General features: G+C 42.9%; 1 protein-coding gene and 1 long non-coding RNA gene across 4 annotated transcripts in view; one reads left to right on the top strand and one right to left on the bottom strand.

Moving 5' to 3' along the window:
- Positions 1-779: 779 nt before the first annotated feature.
- LOC309637386 lies at positions 780-14,836 on the bottom strand. The gene is made up of 3 exons (XR_014250509.1): positions 14,273-14,836; positions 2,279-2,378; positions 780-2,074 (listed from the first exon to the last, which is right to left on the bottom strand). It is a non-coding gene; the product is annotated as an uncharacterized lncRNA (long non-coding RNA).
- A 70-nt stretch (positions 14,837-14,906) lies between these two features.
- UBP1 (upstream binding protein 1) overlaps positions 14,907-21,361 on the top strand; it is a 67,650-nt gene continuing 61,195 nt past the window's right edge. The window contains exons 1-2 of one of the 3 annotated variants that reach the window (XR_014250502.1): positions 14,907-14,993; positions 15,366-15,557. Coding sequence is in view for 1 of the 3 variants with exons in the window: in XM_082411859.1 (XP_082267985.1) it covers positions 15,445-15,557 (113 nt within the window). In the remaining 2 variants the exon portion in view is untranslated. The other 2 variants (XM_082411859.1, XR_014250503.1) reach the window with 2 other exon arrangements.

Below are 21,361 nucleotides of genomic sequence, written 5' to 3'. Positions count from 1 at the left end.
GATGAGGAGCCAAGGAATGCAGGCAGCCTCCAGAAGCTGCAAAAGGCAAGGCATCAGACTCTCCCCTAGAACATCCAGAAGAAACACAGCCCTGCCAACACCTTAACTTTAGTCCAGTGATACTGATTTCAGATTTCTGACCTCCAGAGCTGTGAGATAATAAATTTGTGTTGTTTTAATCACCCAGTAATTTGTTACAGTGCAGTAGGAAACTAATACAGGGAGCTAGACGTGTGGTTGTACAGACAAGTTATCTGCTTTAGCAGACATCTCCAAAATTACAATGGCTTTATAAAACAAACATTTCTTTCACTTATGGTGCCACGTACTGCACGTTGTCTAGGGGCTCTGCGGCACAGAAACATTCAGGGATCTAGCTCCTGTGGCCCAGTGAGTGCCTCCACCATCCCCTAGGCCTCACAGTCCTCTGCTGAATACTTTGAATCTGACTTGATGATACAGGAAGAAAGAGCATAGATGATCACAAAGGAGAATTTTTTTAAGTTTTTTTTTTTTGGCTGTGTTGGGTCTTCTTTTCTGTGCGAGGGCTTTCTCCAGTTGCGGCGAGCGGGGGCCACTCCATCGCGGTGCGCGGGACTCTCACTCTCGAGGCCTTTCGTTGCAGAGAACGGCTCCAGACGCGCAGGCTCAGTAGTTGTGGCTCACGGGCCCAGTGGCTCCGCGGCATGTGGGATCCTCCCAGACCAGGGCTCGAACCCGTGTCCCCTGCATCGGCAGGCAGACTCTCAACCACTGCGCCACCAGGGAAGCCCCACAAAGGAGAATTTAAATGACTGAGCATGGAGGAGGCAAAAGATACCTCCACCTGTGTGCCGTTGGCTAGAACTTAGGTAATTACAAGGCCACCTCTAGCATTCCAGGAGAGACTGGGAACTGTACTTTATGTGCCTAAACAAAAGGAAATTGGTTTAGTAACATAGCCAATCTGTTACAATCCACCTTTCACATGACCAAATGTCTGTGTATACCTTTATCCTGTACATAGACCATAGTCAACTCTTTCTGCAAGGGGTGTAACCCCAAGTCCCAGTCAATACACCCCACTCAAAGTCCAGATCTCCAGTGATGTGAAATTCTTTCCATCAGGTCTGGATGTTAAAGGAAACCAGAATATGTTACCCTAAACAGGAGAATGCAAAGAATCTCATGAGAGTTTTGAAATAGCCAGGGTTGGAAGTAACTCAGGTCACTCCTGCTCATATTCCACTGGTCAGAACTCAGTCACATGACCACACAAAACTAAGGCAGTAGCTATGCTCAAGAAGAGGAGACAAGCACTCCAAGTAAGGGGATGAGTAAGAACGAAGGGTGGTTCTAGTCTTTCGTTACCTACCATTCAGGTAAAAGTTCTGTTTACTTTACCAAAAGAATTTATTTTACTTGCAGTTCCATAGCCCTATTTACTTTTTCTTTTTAATTAATTAATTTTTTTTTATTTTTGGCTGCATTGGGTCTTTGTTCCTGTGCACGGGCTTTCTCTAGTTGCAGCAAGCGGTGGCTTCTCTTGTTGCAGAGCACAAGCTCTAGGCGCGCGGGCTTCAGTAGTTGTGGCACGAGGGCCCAGCAGTTGTGGCTCACGGGCTCTAGAGCACAGGCTCAGTAGTTGTGGCGCACGGGCTCAGTTGCTCCGCGGCATGTGGGATCTTCCTGGACCAGGGCTCGAATCCGTGTCCCCTGCATTGGTAGGCGGATTCTTAACCACTGCACCACCAGGGAAACCCCTACTTTTTCTTTTTAATTAATTAATTAATTAATTAATTTGGCTGCAGCGGGTCTTAGTTGCGGCACACGGGATCTTAGTTGTGGCACATGGGATCTTTGTTGCAGCGCATGGGCTCCAGAGTGCATGGGCTCAGTAATTACAGCACATGGGCTTAGTTGCCCCATGGCATGTGGGCTGTTAGTTCCCCGACCAGGGATTGAACCTGAGTCCCCTGCATTGGAAGGCGGATTCTTAACCACTGGACCACTAGGGAAGTCCCTGTATTTACTTTTGTGGTTAGCACTTTATGTAAGGCAACTTATTTTGAGTATTTCATTTGTCCATGCTTTTCTGGAAAGAAAGCATACAGCACATATTAAAGAAAGTATTCATAGATACAGAAAAACATATACTAGTAAAATAGAATAATACAGTTTTTTAGCATTTAGATTCTTCTTCTCCTCTTTCTTTCCCAATATCTCTACTCCAGTTTTCATTGCAGTTTTTGTTTTAAATAGGAGAGAAGTTAGGATGAAAGAAGATGGAAGGACTTACTGTTCCAAGGCAGGGAGTGTGGTCAGCACACAGTCCCCAGCTGTCAGCCCCTTTCTGGTCAGCACATGCCTTCAGCCATGCTGAGGTCCTGTGCATCCTGCTGTAGGAACAGGGAAATGCCTGGGTTTAGTGTATGGATGGTTCATCTTAGTATGTGGTGCATATGGCACTCACTCAGGAGCGGCCTTGAAAGGTAGTAGTGAAAGGAAATCCACCCTGTGGGGGAGAGCTTCAGACTCATCCACTTTGTGGGGAAAGAAGTGGCTATATATATATATATATATATATATATATATATACACACACACACACACACACATATATATGTATATACATATATATACACATATACACATGCACACTGTGTATGTGTATATGTTATATATAATTTTATATGCACACACACACTCATGGATAGTGGTGAATTACCTATCTCTCATCAGGGTACTAGAAGCAAAAATATTACAATATAGCTGTGTTAATAATTATTGTTAATTAGCCTTTTTCTGATATCCACATCCTATGAAATTGTAAAAAGCAAAAGCAAAACAAACAAAACTGACCCATCAACAATCTCAATTAATTATCCTAGCACAAAAAATCCATAAGGGTAATTTTCACATGGCCAAGACAGCCCTATAGAGTGTTTTGGCTAAAAGGAAGAACAGAGAAGGAAAAATACCCCACATTCAAGACAGGCAGCACTACATTATTCAATATTTCAGGAAAATGGCCCTAGGTCATGATGACTCAAATTTAACTTGCCAATTTATTAAAAGGCTACAATGTGACTAAAAATAGTGCAACAGCTTGCCGTCCCTCTATAAAATTCTTCTTTATTCCAAGAGAATCCCCCTTTAAGAATGTCTGAGAAGCCAGGGTTTTTTTCTGATTCCCTTGATATCAAATGCAAGGTAAGATTATGACAAGTGCTCATAATCTAACTTGTCTGAGATTTTTCTTTCATATCTGTGCCTATCAGTGCCCAGCTGCCCAGTTCTGGGACACTTAAATACTGAGATTCTGTTCTGCAATCCTTCTAACATAAAAGTATCTTTCCAAAAATACACCCCCAGTCCAAGGAGATGTATGGAAAATATCTCCACAATGTGTGACTCCTTGTGAAACCCTGAGTTGAAAATAATTCTATCTTTGCTTGAAGATCTAATTGCCCATGAGCTGAGTTCATCATGGATTACCTGAGAAGCTGCAGCTTATACACTGCTTTCCAGAGTCGCAATCTCTTGTAAATTACAAGAGTTGAGTGCTACTTAATCTAATAATACTGCACATTTAACCTGCTTTTTATGGATATTTATCAACCATGCTTTGCCAAACATTTGTCTACAAGGCACCTGCTTGCTGTTTTAACCAGGATGACTTCATCACTGTTGTAAATAAATGTAGACCTGTTGAATGATGGAGTGATCATAGTTCCTGCAAACTAAACAGGGACACTGAACCCAAGAGTTGATGTACCTCTAAGAAAAGTGGACATATACTGTTGTCCCTGCCAGATGAAAGCAAACTGCTTCTGGTATTCTGGTGATTGGGAAACAGAAAGAGGAATTTGCAGGTTAGTAACTGCCTGTATAACTATGGTGGTATTGCTTTGCTTCAGCAAAGAGCCATCTGAAACAGGAGCTAAATTTAACCCAGGGACAATGATTTCAGACTTCTGGGCCCCAGAATTTAAGAGAATACATTTGTGTTATTTTAAGCCACCTGGTTTGTGGTAATTTGTCACAGCAGCTATGTGAATCTAATAGTAGCTATGTTGAGAGAAAAGGAATGTTGTTGTTCCTGAATATAATGAACAATTTTCCAAGGTCATCTTTCCTGCTTCAAAATGGGAGTCTTGAACTTCTTAAGAGCCACTTTCATCAGCTCATCACCATAGTATCATGAGAGCCTTAAGTTTAAGGTTTTTGTAATCTGAAGCATGAATGTAAATAGATAAAGAAAGAGGATCTATACCTTCAGCTCTTACTTATTCACTCAGTGAGAACCTGGGGCTGCATCTAGTGATGCCCATGCCTGAAACATGCTACCTGTGTTTAGTATATTACAAAGGTTGAGGCAAAGGAATACTGTTGTGACTTTATAGGTTTATGTATCCTTTTATGAGTAAGTGCTTTTTAATTCCCATTAGACTATTCACAATACTCCCAAATGAATCTTTTTTTTTCACTAAAAATAAAAGAGAATTTACAGACATAAAGAACACCTAAAGTCAAAAATTTAAAAACTCAGAATACAAATGGATGTAAAACAGGAAGGTATGAAAAGGGTTGACAGAACATACAAGAGAAATTTAATAAAAATTTCAAAGCAACTCAGAAAAGAAGACTAAATTAAAATTTCCAAGGAAGGAGATTTGACTGAAAAACATAATGAGAGATATTGAGGAGATAAATAAAGACAACCAAGAGGATGAACTGAAATAAGGACAGAGGTAAAAATGATCAGAGAAAAAGTCATAGTGATAGAAGATAGGCAAAGATGATCTAACATCCATACAATTGGAGCTTCTAAAAAAGAAAACAAAACAAGCAAATAGAATAAATATTTAAAACCAAAACCCAAAAATATCTTCCAGAAAGAAAAAAAGATCTGAATCAACACATTGAAAAGGCCCACCCTGTTCCTGGAAATATTATTCTGAAATGATCAATTCTTAGACATGTCCTAGTAAAACTATTAGACTTTAAAAGTAATGGGGGAGGACTTCCCTGGTGGTGCAGTGGTTAAGAATCCACCTGCCAATGCAGGGGACATGGGTTCGATCCCTGGTCTAGGAAGATACCATATGCCGCAGAGCAACTAAGCTCGTGTGCCACAACTACCGAGCCTGTGCTCTAGAGCCCGCATGCCACAACTACTGAAGCCTGCATGCCCTAGAGCCTGCGCGCCACAACTACTGAAGCCCATGTGCCTAGAGCCTGTGCTCTGCAACAAGAGAAGCCACCGCAATGAGAAGCCCACGCACCATAACGAAGAGTAGCCCCCACTCACCGCAACTAGAGAAAGCCCGTGCGCGGCAACAAAGACCCAGTACAGCCAAGTAATAATAATAAAAATAAAAATAAAAGTAATGGGGAAAACTCCTTGGGGCCTGAAAGCAAACAGATCAATGATTTATAGATAAAAGAAAATCAGGAGGGCATTAGTCTTCTTGAGAACAATATATAAAGCAAGACAATAGTAGAGTCATAAAGAAATCAATGAAACTGAAAACAGGAAAACAGAGAAAATTTTTAAAAATCCAAAAGTTGGCTCTTTGAAAAGGTCAAAGCTCTAGCCAAGCTAACCAAGGAAAAAAAGAGAGAGAAGACAAAAACTACCAATATCAGAAATAAAAGTGGAGAAACCTGACAAACACGACCTCAGCCAAGTTATCAAGGTCTACTATCAACATTGATAAATCATGCTGATACTGTAGACCCTTCATATATGTGATGGAGTGGCACTTTACCCCTGTGGTTTTTCTCTTCAAAACCTGTAACATTAGTCCAATCATGTGGAGAAAATCAGACAAATCCAATAAAGGGGCAGTCTAAAAAATACTTGACCAGTATTCCTCAAAACTGTGAAGGTCATCAAAAACAAGGATAGTTGGAGAACCTGTCACAGCCCAGAGGAACCAAAAGAGATGTGAAAACTAAATGTAATGCAGCATCATGGATGGGATCCTGGCACAGAAAAAGACATTAGGTAAAAATTAAGGAAATCTGAGCACACTATGAACTTTAATGAAAATGATAATAGTAATAAATCAATACCGGATCATTAATTGCAAATGGAACATACTAATAAAAAATGTTAATAAAAAGGAAATTGGGTGTAGGTTATATGAGAACTCTCTGTACTATCATCTCAATATTTCTATTAATCTAAAAAACAGTTATAAAAAATAAGTCTATTAAAAAAAAATAGGACTTCCCTGGTGGCACAGTGGTTAAGAATCCGCCTGCCAATGCAGGGGACACGGGTTCAAGCCCTGGTCCGGGAAGATCCCACATGCTGTGGAGCAACTAAGCCCATGTACCACAACTACTGAGCCTGTGCTCTAGAACCCACGAGCCACAACTACTGAGCCCTCGTGCCACAACTACTGAAGCCCATGCACCTAAAGCCCATGCTCTGCAACAAGAGAAGCCACCACAATGAGAAGCCCATGCACTGCAACGAAGGGTAGCCCCCGCTCGCCACAACTAGAGAAAGCCTGTGCGCAGCAACAAAGACCCAATGCAGCCAAAAATAAAATAAATAAATTTATTTTTTTAAAAAAAGAAAAAACATAGAGGCATAGACGTAGAGAACAAACATACGGACACCAATGGGGGAAAGGGGGGGTGGGAGGAATTGGGAGATTGGGATTGACATATTTACATTACTATGTATAAGACAGATAACTAATGAGGACCTACTGTATAGCACAAGGAACTCTACTCAGTGCTCTGTGGTGACCTAAATGGGAAGGAAATCCAAAAGGAGGGGATATATGTATATGTATAGCTGATTCACTTTGCTGTACAACAGAAACTAACACAACATTGTAAAGCAACTATACTCCAATAAAAATTTTTAAAAAAACACAGGTGGGCAGTGGGGAAAACTGCTTTGAAGGAGACTAAAGAGACTGAAAAAACAAATGTAATTGTGAGCCTTAATTGAATTCTGGATTAAAGAAAAAACTATAATAAACAATTTAGGAACAAATGGAAAGATTTGGAAATGAATGTTAATAGATATATTTAATGATATATAATAATAGAAATTAAATAACTCAATTGAAGTTTAAAATTTTTTGGATGTGATAATGATATTACAATTCTGTTGGAGAATTTCTTTGCTCTTAGAATACATTTTGAAGTATTTACATATGAAATACTGCAACTTAATTGTCATTGTCAGAAATATGCAACTTAATTTCACATGGTTAAGCAATAATAAGTAGGTAAAGAGAGAAAAAACAAAATATTAACAAGAGTCAAATATATGACTAAAGAATATACAGGTGATCATTTTTCTGTTCTTTCAGCTTTTCTGTAAGTTTTTTAAATTTTAAAATACATAGTTGGAGAAAAAAATATGAAAGGCTTGAGTTTTTGGAGAAGCATAATATTACATTAAATTTGCCTAGGAGAGAAAAAAATTACCTGTTCTGTTTTCCTCAAGATGAAGGGCATTTGGAAGCATATGAATTACCAGTTCCACAATTCTCCAGAGTCAAACTTTTTCAGTCAGTCATAACTGAGTAAAATATTCAAGCAACTGCCAAGTGGCTGGGGTGCCTCAGTGAAACGACGATAAACTGAAGACTGTTCACATTCACATACAGTCAAATAGCATTTCATCCTTTGTTGGTTTTTATGACATAGTCAAAGACACCATGAGCGATGTCTATGCTTGAGTTGCCTGCTTATCCAGGCTATAGTAGTCAGGTCATTCTTGTTGATGGGATAGGTCTAAGACTAAAAGCTCTTCAGAGATTACTGGGAACCGGGCAGAGTTTCAAGCTCAATCAATGTATTAATTTATTTAATCCTCATAACAACTCCATGAGGGAGATATACTATTATTTCCATCTTACAGATGAGGAAGCTGAGGTAAAGGGAGGTTATGTAACTAGCCCTAGATCACACAGTAATAATTGGCAGAGCTGGAATTCAAATCCAGAGCTAGCTACGGAGTCTAACCAGTGTCTCACATTGAAAGGAGTACCTGGCCCTTACTTGTGGTTACGTATTCCACATGATGTTCATATTCTTTGTGACATGGTCCCAGTTCTCAAAATCTGGTTGAGGGGCATTCTTCCTATGCACATACAGAACCAGGAAGGTACATTCTCATTTTAAAGGCAAAGGGACTTTGATCAAATCCCACCTAATGATAGTATTATCCATCAACCTCAGAATGAGCATATTTGTTAACTGTTCCAGGAACAAATTTTGCTAGTTTTATATCCAGCTGACTTGCAGTATTTCAAACATTTTCCTACCTAACTGGTTGTGGCATGTTTTTTTTTACAAAAATGGCCACAATTTCCCAATCCCGCCCCTATTTCTCTTAACAGAGAATCTGAAAGAACATGCATTTTATTATGTTGAAGCATTTTAAGAACCAGAAGACAAAAATCATCTTTGCTCCCTGTCAGCATTTATAACCTCATAATTGTTGTGATTTTGCATCTCCTCATGTTAAGAGGCAGAGTCTGTTTCCCCATCCCTTGGGTGTGGGCTGGTCTTATGACTTGCTTTGGCCAAGAGATTTCAGCAGAAGTGACGGTGCTCCCGTTCTGGGCCGATGAAGGCCTTACACTGTCCTGTTGTCTCTTGTAACCCATTCAACCGCCATGAGCATAAGGCAGGGCTAGTCTGCAGGAGGATGGGAGGCCATACCATGCAGACAAACCCCAGATGTCGGCGAGAGCCGGCCAAGATCAGCAAGGCCATCCCACAGCTCATTGCAGCAACACGAGGAAGCCTCACTGAGCTCACAATAGCTGCCCAACTGAGCCCAGCTAAATTTCTGACCTACAGAAGCATGAGCTAAGTAAATGCTGGTTGTTTTAAGTCACTAACTTCTGAAATGGCTGGTTGCACAGCAAAACCTAACTGACACTCCAGCTCACTGGGTACTTTGCACTGGCTTTTCCAAAACCTCAGTGTGTCCCAAAGGTACACCCAGCACCCCACTGTCTTAATCTCTTCAGGTTGCTATAACAAAATACCACAGACAGGGTGGCTTATAAACAACGGAATTTATTTCTCACAATTCTGGAGGCCGGAAGTCTGAGATCAGGGGGCCAGCATAGATAGGAGAGGGCTCTCTTCTGGGCTGCAGACTTCTCATTGTGTCCTCACATGGCACAAGGGGCTAGAGAACTCTGTGGAGTCTCTTTTTATGAGAGCACTTATCCCATTCACGAGGGCTCTGCCCTCATGATCTAATCACCTCCCATCACCTTGAATTTTGAGGGAACACAATAGATACTAGCACCACGAACCTCTTAACAAAGAATCTGAAAGGATGCATATTTTGAAATGGTTAAGCAAAGCCCAAGAACCATCACACAGAAACTGTCTTTGCTAACTTGTCAGCATTTGAAAATCATGCTATTTATCACTGATTCTTCTCGAGGACTTCTTGCTGTGCAGAAGTCCAAGGAGGTAGCACTTTTTAATCTGGCGCTCAAATGTGAACATTTCTCAGACCCGATTTTCTCCATCAGGAGCCCGTCCTTCCTGTTTACCAGCTGTCTTCCTGGTCATTAGCTGTTACTAAGTACTGATTGGATGAAGTCTCTGTAAGAAGAACAGTCGTTCATTGGCTTATCTCCAGGGTCACATCTGAGAGGAAACAGTAGGTATGGGATCACTGACCATGGCAATAGCAGCTTTTCTGTTGAGAGCTGTAAGAGCTGCTCTCACAGTTTTGCAGAACAGCAAGAACACAGTGTTCTTCAGATGTGGCTAATCTTCACCATTACTGGCAACATAACATTCTAGTAGTGAGGTTTCAGGTTGTCCTGCAAGAGGTAGCCCCTCAATTTAGTTGCTCTTTTCAATGAAAGTTTCTGTGTGGGTATATCTCAAAGATGTGCTCCAATTTGTGTATTTTTTGGAGTTGAAGTGTACAAACACTGTTTTCACGGTACTTTGTTTAATCTATTTATAGGAACTTTATATATTAGCGAAATAAAACTGGTCCATGATCTAAGTTCTAAATAGTTTTTTTCTGTTCTCTTTTCATTTTGCTTATGGTGGTGTTTACTAGGAAGAAAAGTGCTATTTTTATGTTTTCAAATGTTATCAGCCTCTTAAGATTTCTAGATTTTGTGTCATAATTTAAAAAGCCTTTTCATCTCTGAAGGAAATTACGTTCCCCCTCTAAAATTATGTTCTCATATTTTCTTTAGTGTTTTATGATTTTGCTTCTATCCTTTCAAACCTTTTTGGAAAAACAAAAAATTTCAAGTCACTTGGAGTTTATTCTGGTATGTCTTTCAGATGGTTAATGTTGATTCCCAAATCACTTATTGAATATCCCATTTTCCTCCACGATTTGAGATGCCACTTTTTACTGCATAAATTTCCATATGCATATTGATTTTTCATTCTCTTCCCTTGCTCATCTGTCTATTCATTTACCAATGCACACTCTTTACATGTTTAGGTTTTATAATGTCCTAATATCTTTTGACTTTTTCAAATTTTTTGGACTGTTTTTGCTCATTTATTTTTCCATATTAATCTTAGAATCAGCTTGTCCAGTTAAAAAATTCTGTTACTATTTTTACTGGAATCATATTAAATTTACTGGTTAGCTTAAGGAGAACTACCATTATAAAACTGAATGTAGTATTTTTTTTTGGCTGCGTTGGGTCTTCGTTGCTGTGCGCAGGCTTTCTCTAGTTGTGGTAGTGATCAGGGGCTACTCTTCATTGTGGTGTGCAGGCTTCTCACCGCGGTGGCTTCTCTTGTTGCGGAGCACGGGCTCTAGGTGTGAGGGCTTCAGTAGCTGCGGCATGTGGGCTCAGTAGTTGCAGCACACAGGCTCTAGGGCATGGAGGCTTCAGTAGTTGTGGCCCATGGGCTTAGCAGTCGTGGCTCGTGGGCTCTATAGCGCAGGCTCAGTAGTTGTGGCGCACAGGTTTAGCTGCTCCGCGGCATGTGGGATCTTCCCGGACCAGGGATCGAACCCATATCCCCTGCACTGGCAGGCAGATTCTTAACCACTGCACCACCAGGGAAGTCCCTGGATGTAGTATTTTTTGTTTTCAATGTACACTTGTGTTTATTTTGAGAATTAAAGAATTTTGCTCACATAGTTCTTTACACTTATTAGGTTAGTTCCTAGGTATTTTATCTTTTAAAATTACATTGTAGGGACTTCCCTGGCAGTCTAGTGGTTAAGACTCTACACTTCCAATGCAGGTGCATGGGTTCGATCCCTGGTCGGGGAACTAAGATCCCACATGCCATGCAGCACAGCCAAAAAAAAAAAAAAAAAACGATTAAAATTATACTGTAAATTGATCCTTTCCTTCTATTATATTTTCAAACTTGTTTGTTTATATAAAGCTATTGATTTATGAATATTCATGGCATATGCCACTGTGTTATTAAATTTTTACTTGTTTCCCATGAGATTTCCACATATATGAGCATATAGTCTATAAACAGTGATAATCTTAACCTCCTTCTTTCCATTTCTATACCTCAAATTTCTTTTTCTGATCTAATTCTGCTGTTTTAGTGCCTTCAAAAACTTATTAAGTGGAAATTCCCTAGCGGTCCAGTGGGTAGGACTCCGTGCTTCCACTGCAAAGGGCACAGGTTCAATCCCTGGTCGGGGAACTAAGATCCCACAAGCCATGTGGCGCAGCCAAAAAAAAAAAAAAAACCAACCAAAAAACCTATTAAGTGATAATGATGAATGTGGCTGTTCTGGTTAAAAATATGTTCACAAGTTCCTTGACATTCATCCCTGCAAAAGATGGACTCATCTTTTTGAATGAGGGCTGGATTGAATGACTTACTTCTATGGAACAGAAATAAAGTGAAAAGGATGGTGTGTGACTTTGGAGACCAGGTCATAAAAGGCGCTGCAGCTTCCTTCCTCTCTCATGGTTTACTTACTCTGTGCCAGTGCCATGTTTTTTTTTTTGTTTTATTTTTTGGCTGTGTTGGGTCTTTAGTTGCGGCGAGTGGGGGCTACTCTTCGTTGCGGTGTGCGGGCTTCTCATTGCGGTAGCTTCTCTTATTGCAGAGCACGGGCTCTAGGTGAGCAGGCTCAGTAGCTGTGGCTCGCAGGCTCTAGAGCACAGGCTCAGTAGTTGTGGCGCATAGGCTTAGTTGCTCCGCGGCATGTGGCATCTTCATGGACCAAGGCTCAAACCCGTGTCCCCTGCATTGGCAGGCAGATTCTTAACCTCTGTGCCACCAGGGAAGTCCCCAGTGCCCAGTTCTGAGGACACTCAAGCAGGCTTGTGGTCCCAAATGTTGAGGCACTGAGGCTTCTGGCCAACAGTCATGCAAGTGAGCTTGGAAGTGGATCCTCCTGCCCCAATTAAGCCTTCACAACTGAAGCCCCAGCTGATATCATGACTGTGACTTTATGAGAAACTCTGAACCAGAACAATACAGTTAAGCTGCAACCCCCCCCATGTGTGTTGGTCAAGTTTTTGCTTATTGGACTAGATTATAAATTGATTCACATGACCCACAAAGTTTAAAATTGATTTTGTATCAGCTTGGACTGAAAGGGACAGTGACAGTACAACGTGAAGAGAGGTCTTTAGACCCCTGCACAACTATGGACAGGAAGCAGCTGAGAAAATGATTTAACTGTAAACATGGGTACCTTTTATGGAACTGGAAGGATAACTCAGAGGGTGGAGCCAAGAGCCCAGTGGATGGAGAAAAGAGCCACTGAGTACTCTCAGGAAGTTGACAGAGTCCTAATCAAGGAACCGGCAACATTTACCCAGGTAGATTCAGGAATTTCTGTGGACTAGTGACTACTATGTGCCTTTCATTGCTCTCCTCTTTGAAGGGAAATGCCTATAGAGGCACAGTTTCCCATGCCTCTCTCATTGCACGTGATGTTTGTGGTAGTGGTTAGTGCAGATCTCCTGTCTTTTTAATTCACAGACCTTCATATGGAGAGGAACCACTTGAGTTACACCCAAGGAACTGCATCCAAGGGCTCATTTGCTCCAGGACCTCACAAGATTCTGGACCTTAATGCTGTATTGGAATGAGAACTTTACAGGGGTCTGGGGAGGGGATGAGTGTATGCTGCATGTAAAAAGAATGTAAAACATTTGTGGCCAGAGGGTGGATTCTGGAAGTTTTAAAACATGGGCCCCAAATTATTTAACTCTCCTCCCATCAATCTGATTCTGTGGCTGCTTGACTAATAGAATACAGTGCAGAATAAAGATTCTGTATCAGTTTCTGGTCCCAGGCCTTACGAGTTTAAAAAAAAAAAAAAGATAGCTGTTAAAGATGGTAAGCAGATTTTATTCAGGACGGTGACTGGTACAGGGACGACTGCAATGGGATTTTGCAGTGGGGGAGACTGGGCTCAACCTCAAATACAGCATGGTAATTGGGAATTTAGAGCCAAGTAGCAGGGTAGGGGTTAGCGGATGGAAATTCACTAAGAGGAAACATCAAAGGTAAGGGGGTTTCTGGTTAAACCTATCTAACAGGATTCTTGTTGAAGGTAGGCCAGGGTGATCAGATATTACCTAGGTCAGCGGTCCACAACCTGACCAGGGCCCCAGGGACCGGTTTCGTGGAAGACAATTTTTCCACAGCCCGGGGGATGGTTCAGGCAGTAATGCAAGCAATGGGGGGGAAAGTTCAGGCGGTAATGCGAGCGATGGGGAGCAGCAGATGACGCTTTGCTTGCTTGCCTGCTGCTCACCTCCTGCTGTGCGGCCTGGTTCCTAAGAGGTACCGGTCTTCGGCCCAGAGGTTGGGGACCTCTGACCTAGGTGATGATGGAGGCTAAGAAACCTAATCAGATACGGAACTAGAGGGTTCCTAGAATGACTTAGTGGGGTTCTTGCTAAACCTGAACTTTACAGATGGGACAGGAGGTCAGGAGCTTGACTAAAGTTTGGTCAAGCAAAGAAACTTTGTCCTAAAAACCCAGCAACTGCTACTTCCTGTCTTTTGGGACACTAGCTTTTGGAACCCGTATGCCACGCTGTGAGGAAATCAAGACCACACGGAAAGGCCACGTGTAGGCATTCCAGCAGGCCCAACTGGGGTCCCGGTCCACAGCCAGTATCAAGCATCAGACATGAGTATGGGAGCCCTTGATATGACTTTAGCTCCACTCATAGGAGACACCCTGGATGGGAATCCTCTAAGCCCAGTGAACCCCAGAAGCATGAACAATAACAACGGCGTACTTGCCATCTGTTCCTGCGACCCAACCCCTCCTTTAGTTCAAGCTCGCCAAACTACTCACGGGAATTAGCAGTTGAGGGAACTTTCCGGAGCCCTTCCTCGGGAGTGTTGATTGGCTTGCACTCACGTCAATCAAGACTTTCTGCCCAATGGGCCTTTCAGCCTCCAGACAGGGTGTGAGCCTATTGGCTAACACAACCGCTCTCTCCATCTGTAGTGTGGGCAAAACCCAGAAAGTACCCACAAAGACCACACAGGACCAAAACACCTCCAGAAGTGGCGTTTAGGGCGGCTTCCTCCAGTGCGGTCCAATGAACTCTTTCTTTTGGCAGCAAATTCACTCCTCGAGCCCGCCCAAAAGGAAGAAGATCTTGACTGGTTGTTTAGCACAGGGGCACAGAGACCCACGGGAGCCTCGACCAAGCACTTGCCGTTATTGTTCAGATCGCCTGTCAATCAGCAAGCCTTTCTGGATGGGCGGAAACTGGCGGCCCTTTGGCACCGCCTCTTCCTGGGCTGGTGTGTAGGGAGGCCGCCAGGCCGCAGCGGCTGGGAACCTGCCGCGTGGGCGGGGCCGCGCTGCACTGCCCTACAGTTGCTTCAACGTGAAGCGTCGGAAGTGCAGCGAAGCTCGGGGCCGTGAGGCGGGGGGCTTGGCCCGGTGCGAGCGCGGGGGCGGGGCCGCGGCCGGGGCGGGGCTGGAGGAGGCGGAAGCGGAGAGCGAGCTGGAGCCGGAGGCGTAGCGAAGCCAGCGTCCGGGCCGGCGGGACGGCGTCGGCTGGGTTGGCCGGGGCGGCGGGGCGCTAGAGCCGGGGCGGGCGGGCCGCGGGCCGGGGATCGGGTGACGGGCGGGCTGAGCTCCCGCCCCCGCGCGGTCCCGGGGAGGATGCGGCCGGGGGCCTCGGGGCGGGGCGGGCGGCGGCGGCGGCAGCGCTAGCGGCGCAGGGGGTGGGCGGCGGCGGCATGAGGCGCGGGGCCGGCGTCCGCGGGAGGGAGGCGCTGCCCGCGGCCCGGCCGCTCCCGCTGCAGCTGCTCGCCGGGTTCGCCGTGCCCTGCCCGCGGGGCCCCGGCTGTTCTCATCCCGGCCGCCGCCCGGGCTGCCGCTGGTGACCACTCGCCGTGCCGCCGGAGGCTTCACCCGCGCCCTCCCCCAGGACGCGCCCGCGGAGCTCCGGCCTCTTCGCCCCGCTCGCGGAGGCCGCGCTGCGCGCCGGGCGGCGGCGAGGCCGGAAGATGGCCTGGGTGCTCAAGATGGACGAGGTGATCGAGTCCGGGCTGGTGCACGACTTCGACGCCAGTCTCTCGGGCATCGGGCAGGAGCTGGGCGCCGGCGCCTACAGCATGAGGTACCAGTGCCCGGGCGCGGGCGCGCGGGCGGGCGGGCGGAAGCCTCTGTCTCCTTGGGAAAGGCCTGCACGACCCTGGGCCTCTGACCGCGCCATGGAGCCCCGCAGGCCTCTGCCCACGGCGGGGGCGGGCGACGGAGAGCGGCCCCGCAGGCTTTGGCCCGGGGACCGCCCCTGAGGGCTGCATTTTTGCTGTAAAATACGCCCCGCTGTTAGGATGGCTTGAGTTGGGGGAAGGGACTTCCTTGCCTTGCAAGTGATTTACAAGCCACTTAGAGCTGGAATACAGTGTACGAAATGCTAAGACTCGTGTTGGGAAAACACTCTCCAGGGTTTTGGCATCAGTTCCTACTCTGTTCTACCTTGTAGTCTTTATTGGTTGCAAATTTTAATCACTTGATATTCCAATAGTAATTATAAGTGAAAGTAGCCACAGGGGGAGAAAAGCACATTAACTTGGGTTTTTTAATTGTCTCAAAGTGAAGTTTTTCACTGGGGGGACTACCCTCTGAAGCTGTTTACTTTTGAAGAAGGCTTTAAGATGCACTGATTGCGCCACAAACAAGAGTTTGTTTAGTCTCAGCTGTCTGTACAAGCAGCCATTCATTTTGTTTAATTTTGATAGGTTGAAACAGATCTGAGCTTAGTCTCTCGCCTTTATCCTGAAGAACACTGGGTTTTTGCTATCAGTTTGGCAGCTCTGTATTTTTTTTGTTTAGCAGTTTTATGGAAATATAGTTTACTTAGTATACGTTCACCCGATTAAAGTGTAAAATTCAGTGGTTTGGCAGTTTTTCCTTAATGCGAATTAAATGAGATTTTGCGAAGAGACTCTTTAAAGTAATGACTGATGTCTTTGACGTGCTGTCCAGTTTCCCAGTAGCTTTCATACCTCTCACTGCAGCTCTGGGGGAGGACAGGGAGCATTAAAGTCCTGAAGAAGAACGACTTCTGGGTCAGAGCAGGCCTTGGATGGTAGGGGCTACTCCCTGAAATAATTTGGCTTTTAAATCTTAAACGGAAACTCTGAGCTGAAAAGTAGAGATGTTTCTTAGGGTGTGGAAGCACATGGATGAAAGCCTCAGGTCGCCAGTCTCTGACCCTGATTGGGTCTGTGCTGGTCTGCCTGAACTTGGCACTTCCTCTCTCTGCAGCTGTGCAACTTGAGGGCTCTGGATGAGGTGGCTTATTTTCTAGAACAACTGTCTTAGTGTTGAGGAAATTGAGCTACTGAAAGTCATAAGGTCACCCCAGTTGGCAGTACAAGAGGCACTGATTCACAGTGAAAACATGTGTGGGCCTCGAGGGCCATGCTGCTCCTTGAGACCCTGGACTTGCAGTGAAGGCAGAAGAGAGCAGGTGAGGCAGATTCAGTGTTTCTTCTCAATTATGGTTAAATGAAGGTTTGCTGCTGAGAGCTTTGCTTACTGAGGGTTATTCTGAGCTTTCACTTTTTTTTCTCGAGTTCTGTTTGTTTCAGTGATTCAGCCAACTAGTGAACTTTTGTTTATGGTCTACAAGGAAAATCTTGATATTAAACCTTTTCATTACCTTGTCCTTAAAGGTATTTTCTGACATCTTTGTAATTCTGTGTCTTTTTACAACACTTTCCATGGGGACTTTTTCCATTGATTGTTTTTGGTTATTGGTTATATGGTATGTGTCATTTAATCTGAATTTTCTAGTATCTTTGAAGGCACATACCATTTTTAAGGAGCTTATTTAGTTTTTTGTACTTAATTGGGTCCTCAAGAGGAGCCAGGAGAGTACTTGCCTCTTGCAAATTCAAGGCCCATTATTTGAAATACAAATTTAGGAAAACTCCAAGATTGCCTTGATCTGGAGCAGGTCTGAAGAAGGCTTTAGGCTGTTGCAGTCCTCCTTTGATGGCCCTTACGCTTCCCAGCCCGGCCCTGGAGCTGGGGAGTGCCCGCCCAGCCTCTTCTCTCTGCAAGGGCAATGGCCTCCTTTCCTCAGGCATCGGGGAAGCGGGACATTCCTGAGCTCCAGGGAAGTAAGGCTCATGATTCTTGTCTATTTCATTTGTCCTCTCAAATTCAAGAAATAAACTTGAGGCGCTAAATTTGAAATGATTGGAAAAGTGACTTCTTGATAAAAATTTGCTCTGGAGGCAGCTTTCCATTTTTCTTTCAAAGTGAAGTATGCTTGAGGGACTTCCCTGGAGGTCCAGTGGTTAAGACTCCACGCTTCCACTGCGGAGTGGTAGGGGAACTAAGATCCCACCTGCCACGCAGTGCGGCCCAAAAAAACCCAAATTGAAGTATGCTTACTGTATTTGCTTTTTGTATGGCTTAAACCAAGAGGTATTTCTAAAGACTTCTTTAGGAAGTGATTTCTTCAGCTTTGAAGGAAGATAGCATGAAAGAAACATGTGGTTTCTCTCAGTAGTCTGACAATTTAGAAATATATATTTGCATTAAATAATGTAGGCTGATGGTATTGGGATATGATGAGGCTAATTTCTGGTAAAATCTTTGCTTCCCTTTTTTTTCTACACCCTGGTTCTCATTGTCTGTTTGTGTTCTTCTGTGTGTATTCTGGTACCCTATTTGTATGTGAGGCATAGGCTGCTGCAGATTCTATTTGAAATAAGGTGGGTCGTAAATGTTTTTTAAAATCTTAGTTACAATATCAAGAGTCTAGAGATGGTTGAAGAGACCCTAGAAAGCTAATAGACCAATCCTTTTCTTGTAAGTGTGTAAACCAAAGTTTGTAGTTGTTAAAGCCATTGTCAGTGGCACCACCATTCCAAGTGAGGACTGAGTTTCCCCTCACTGAATGAAGGCCGAAACCCATTGTAACTTGAAATCTGGGTCATTCATGTTTTGTGAAGTAAGGAGCAGATAACCAAAGGACTTGAAAAAGCAAAACTCATTAAAACTCTCCTAGGAGGGTCTTTTGGTCCACCTGGTAATTTTATTTCCATCTTAAGTGTTCACATGAAATGTATAATCTATAATAAGTTAACTTTCAGGATTTAACGAGTAATTTGAAAAATAAAAGTAATGTGAATTCTTCATGCATAAAAACTTTTTTAGTATTAAATTATTACTTTACAAAGGGTATTGGTCTGAGCCCTCTTAAACTTCACTATGGTATACATCTGTTTTGAAACAAAAGGTATACTTTACATATTCTTAAGTGAGAGGTACATTCATAGTTTACAAATAATTTGCTAAATCAAAACTGTTTTGGGGTGAAGACAGATTTTCTATATTGACTGAAAGATTAAAATGTCAGTTTATAGACCCTTTGAGGTAATGGGAAAATTTCAACTTTGATCAGTGTTAAGTTAGTAAAAGATTACAAAGGATATGGTTTATTATGTAGCTATTAATAGCTTATAATTTTCTTTGGGTCTCATGCTAAAGCAGAATGTCCTTGAGTAGGTGACATTTCTTGGAAGTATAGAAAATTTTCAGGATAAGTGAAATTTGAACAATTTATTAGGGTGGTACCTGAGACTGCTTTCAGAATTGGCAATAATTTCTATAAAATTTCTCATTTCAAATTTTAAAAACTTTTTCTGGGTTTAATCTTGAAAGAATTTAATAAATTGTTGATAAAAAAAGATACTCGCTTCAGAGTATAGTATCCATATTGGTTATTACCTTACAGCAGGGACTGGCAAATCTTTTCTATAAAAGGCCAGATAGCAAATATTTAAGGCTTTGTAGGCCAGAGGGTCTCTGTCACTCTGTTTTGTTTGTTTACAACCCTTTAGAAAAATGTAAAAACCATTCTTAGGTCCTGGTTGTACAAAAACAGGCCAGCTGCGTTTGGCCTTTGGGCTGTAGCTTGCTGACCCCTGCTCTAAAGGATAGATTCTAATAATATACTTTGATTGCCTTGGAAAAACATTTGCTGAGTATTGAAACCTTATATTCAAAAAGTAATTTTTATGTAGACTAAGAACTCACTCAGCTAATTTATGTACATCCTGTTGTTTGCCCATAGATTTTATTTTGTTCAATTTTTAAAATCAGGTGTTCCCTCCCCGCACTAAGAGTAAGATTCAGTACAGTTTATGCCCTTCAATCAGGGCTGTTTGAAACTTGGTAGTTTATTGATACGGTCTCATAAATGTGATGTGTTTCATCAGAGTGACACTTGTTAGTTTGCTAGGACAACTTGTACATTTACTTTTGGTGGAAATACCATCTGATGGTTCATCTTTTTTTGCTGTAAGTTCTGTGACTGAATTTAAAAGAAGTTCTGTAATATTTATTTTGCTTGCTTTGGGACATATCTGATACATGGATGTGAAACTCTTCTGTGTTGAACCTTGGTAGTAGAGTCTTTTTGTTTTAAACTTTCTGAGTTTATGAGTTAGGAGTTTATGTTTACAAGTTAAAAAGATTGTGTAGATAGTTGACATATACCCTTTACCCAGCTTCTCCTACTTCCATAACCAGAATACAGTCTTCAAAACTACCTTGGTACAGAACTGTTACCTAAAGTGCAAAATTCATTTGAATTTCACAGGTTTTTTTTCTCTATTGCCCTTTTTCTAGTCCAGGTTCCAATCTAGGATCCCATATTGCATTTAGTCTTTACCTTCTTCAACAACAATTCCTTAGTCTTTCCATCTCTTTTATGACTCCGACACTTCTGCTTATGTACTGGTCAGAACCGTTGTTTTTAAACACAAAAAATTTTTGGAAGCAACGATAGAATACCTATGAATACTATTTAGCTTTTAAAGGATCTCTGTCATTTTAGCAGAATGATTATTTTTAAAGGCTCATTTTTATTTTATTTTATTTTTTAATTTTTTGGCTACGCTGTGCAGCATGTGGGATCCTAGTTCCCTGACCAAGGATTGAACCCGTGCCCCCTGCATTGGAAGTGCAGAGTCTTAACCACTGGACCACCAGGGAAGTCCCAGCAGAATGATTTTGAGTAGAGTAGGACCACTGTTGATGTCATTCATTTATAGATTACTTTGTCTCAGTCTACCTGAATAGAATGGTATGCTGTGTCTTTTGTAGTCTCTTCATAATCAAGAACTTTTAAATTTTATTAATTTATTTGAAATAATTACAAACCATTATATATTACCACAAATATATATATATATATATTTTTTTAAATTAATTAATTATTTATGGCTGTGTTGGGTCTTCGTTTCTGTGCGAGGGCTTTCTCTAGTTGTGGCAAGTGGGGGCCACTCTTCATCGCGGTGCGCGGGCCTCTCATTATCGCGGCCTCTCCTGTTGCGGAGCACAGGCTCCAGACGCGCAGGCTCAGTAATTGTGGCTCACGGGCCTAGTTGCTCCGTGGCATGTGGGATCCTCCCAGACCAGGGCTCGAACCCGTGTCCCCTGCACCGGCAAGCAGACTCTCAACCACTGCGCCACCAGGGAAGCCCAATATATTTCATTAAAAAATTTTTTTGGAAACAAAACACTTTGTGAGAAGAGTGGTATTGTCTTACACTTGCAAATTTCTTTCTTTTTTTTTTTTAACATCTTTATTGGAGTATAATTGCTTTACAATGGTGTGTTAGTTTCTGCTGTATAACAAAGTGAATCAGCTATACATACACATATATCCCCATATCTCTTCCCTCTTGCGTCTCCCTCTCTCCCATCCTCCCTATCCCACCCCTCTAGGTGGTCACAAAGTACTGAGCTGATCACCCTGTGCTCTGGGGCTGCTTCCCACTAGCTATCTATTTTACATTTGGTAGTGTATATAAGTCCATGCCACTCTCTCACTTTGTCCCAGCTTACCCTTCCCCCTCCCCACGTCCTCAAGTCCATTCTCTAGTAGGTCTGCGT

Source organism: Balaenoptera physalus (assembly GCF_965194825.1).
Source record: "Balaenoptera physalus genome assembly, chromosome: 11".
Classification (NCBI taxonomy): Eukaryota; Metazoa; Chordata; class Mammalia; order Artiodactyla; family Balaenopteridae; genus Balaenoptera; species Balaenoptera physalus.
This window is presented reverse-complemented; position numbering and strand designations above follow the sequence as displayed.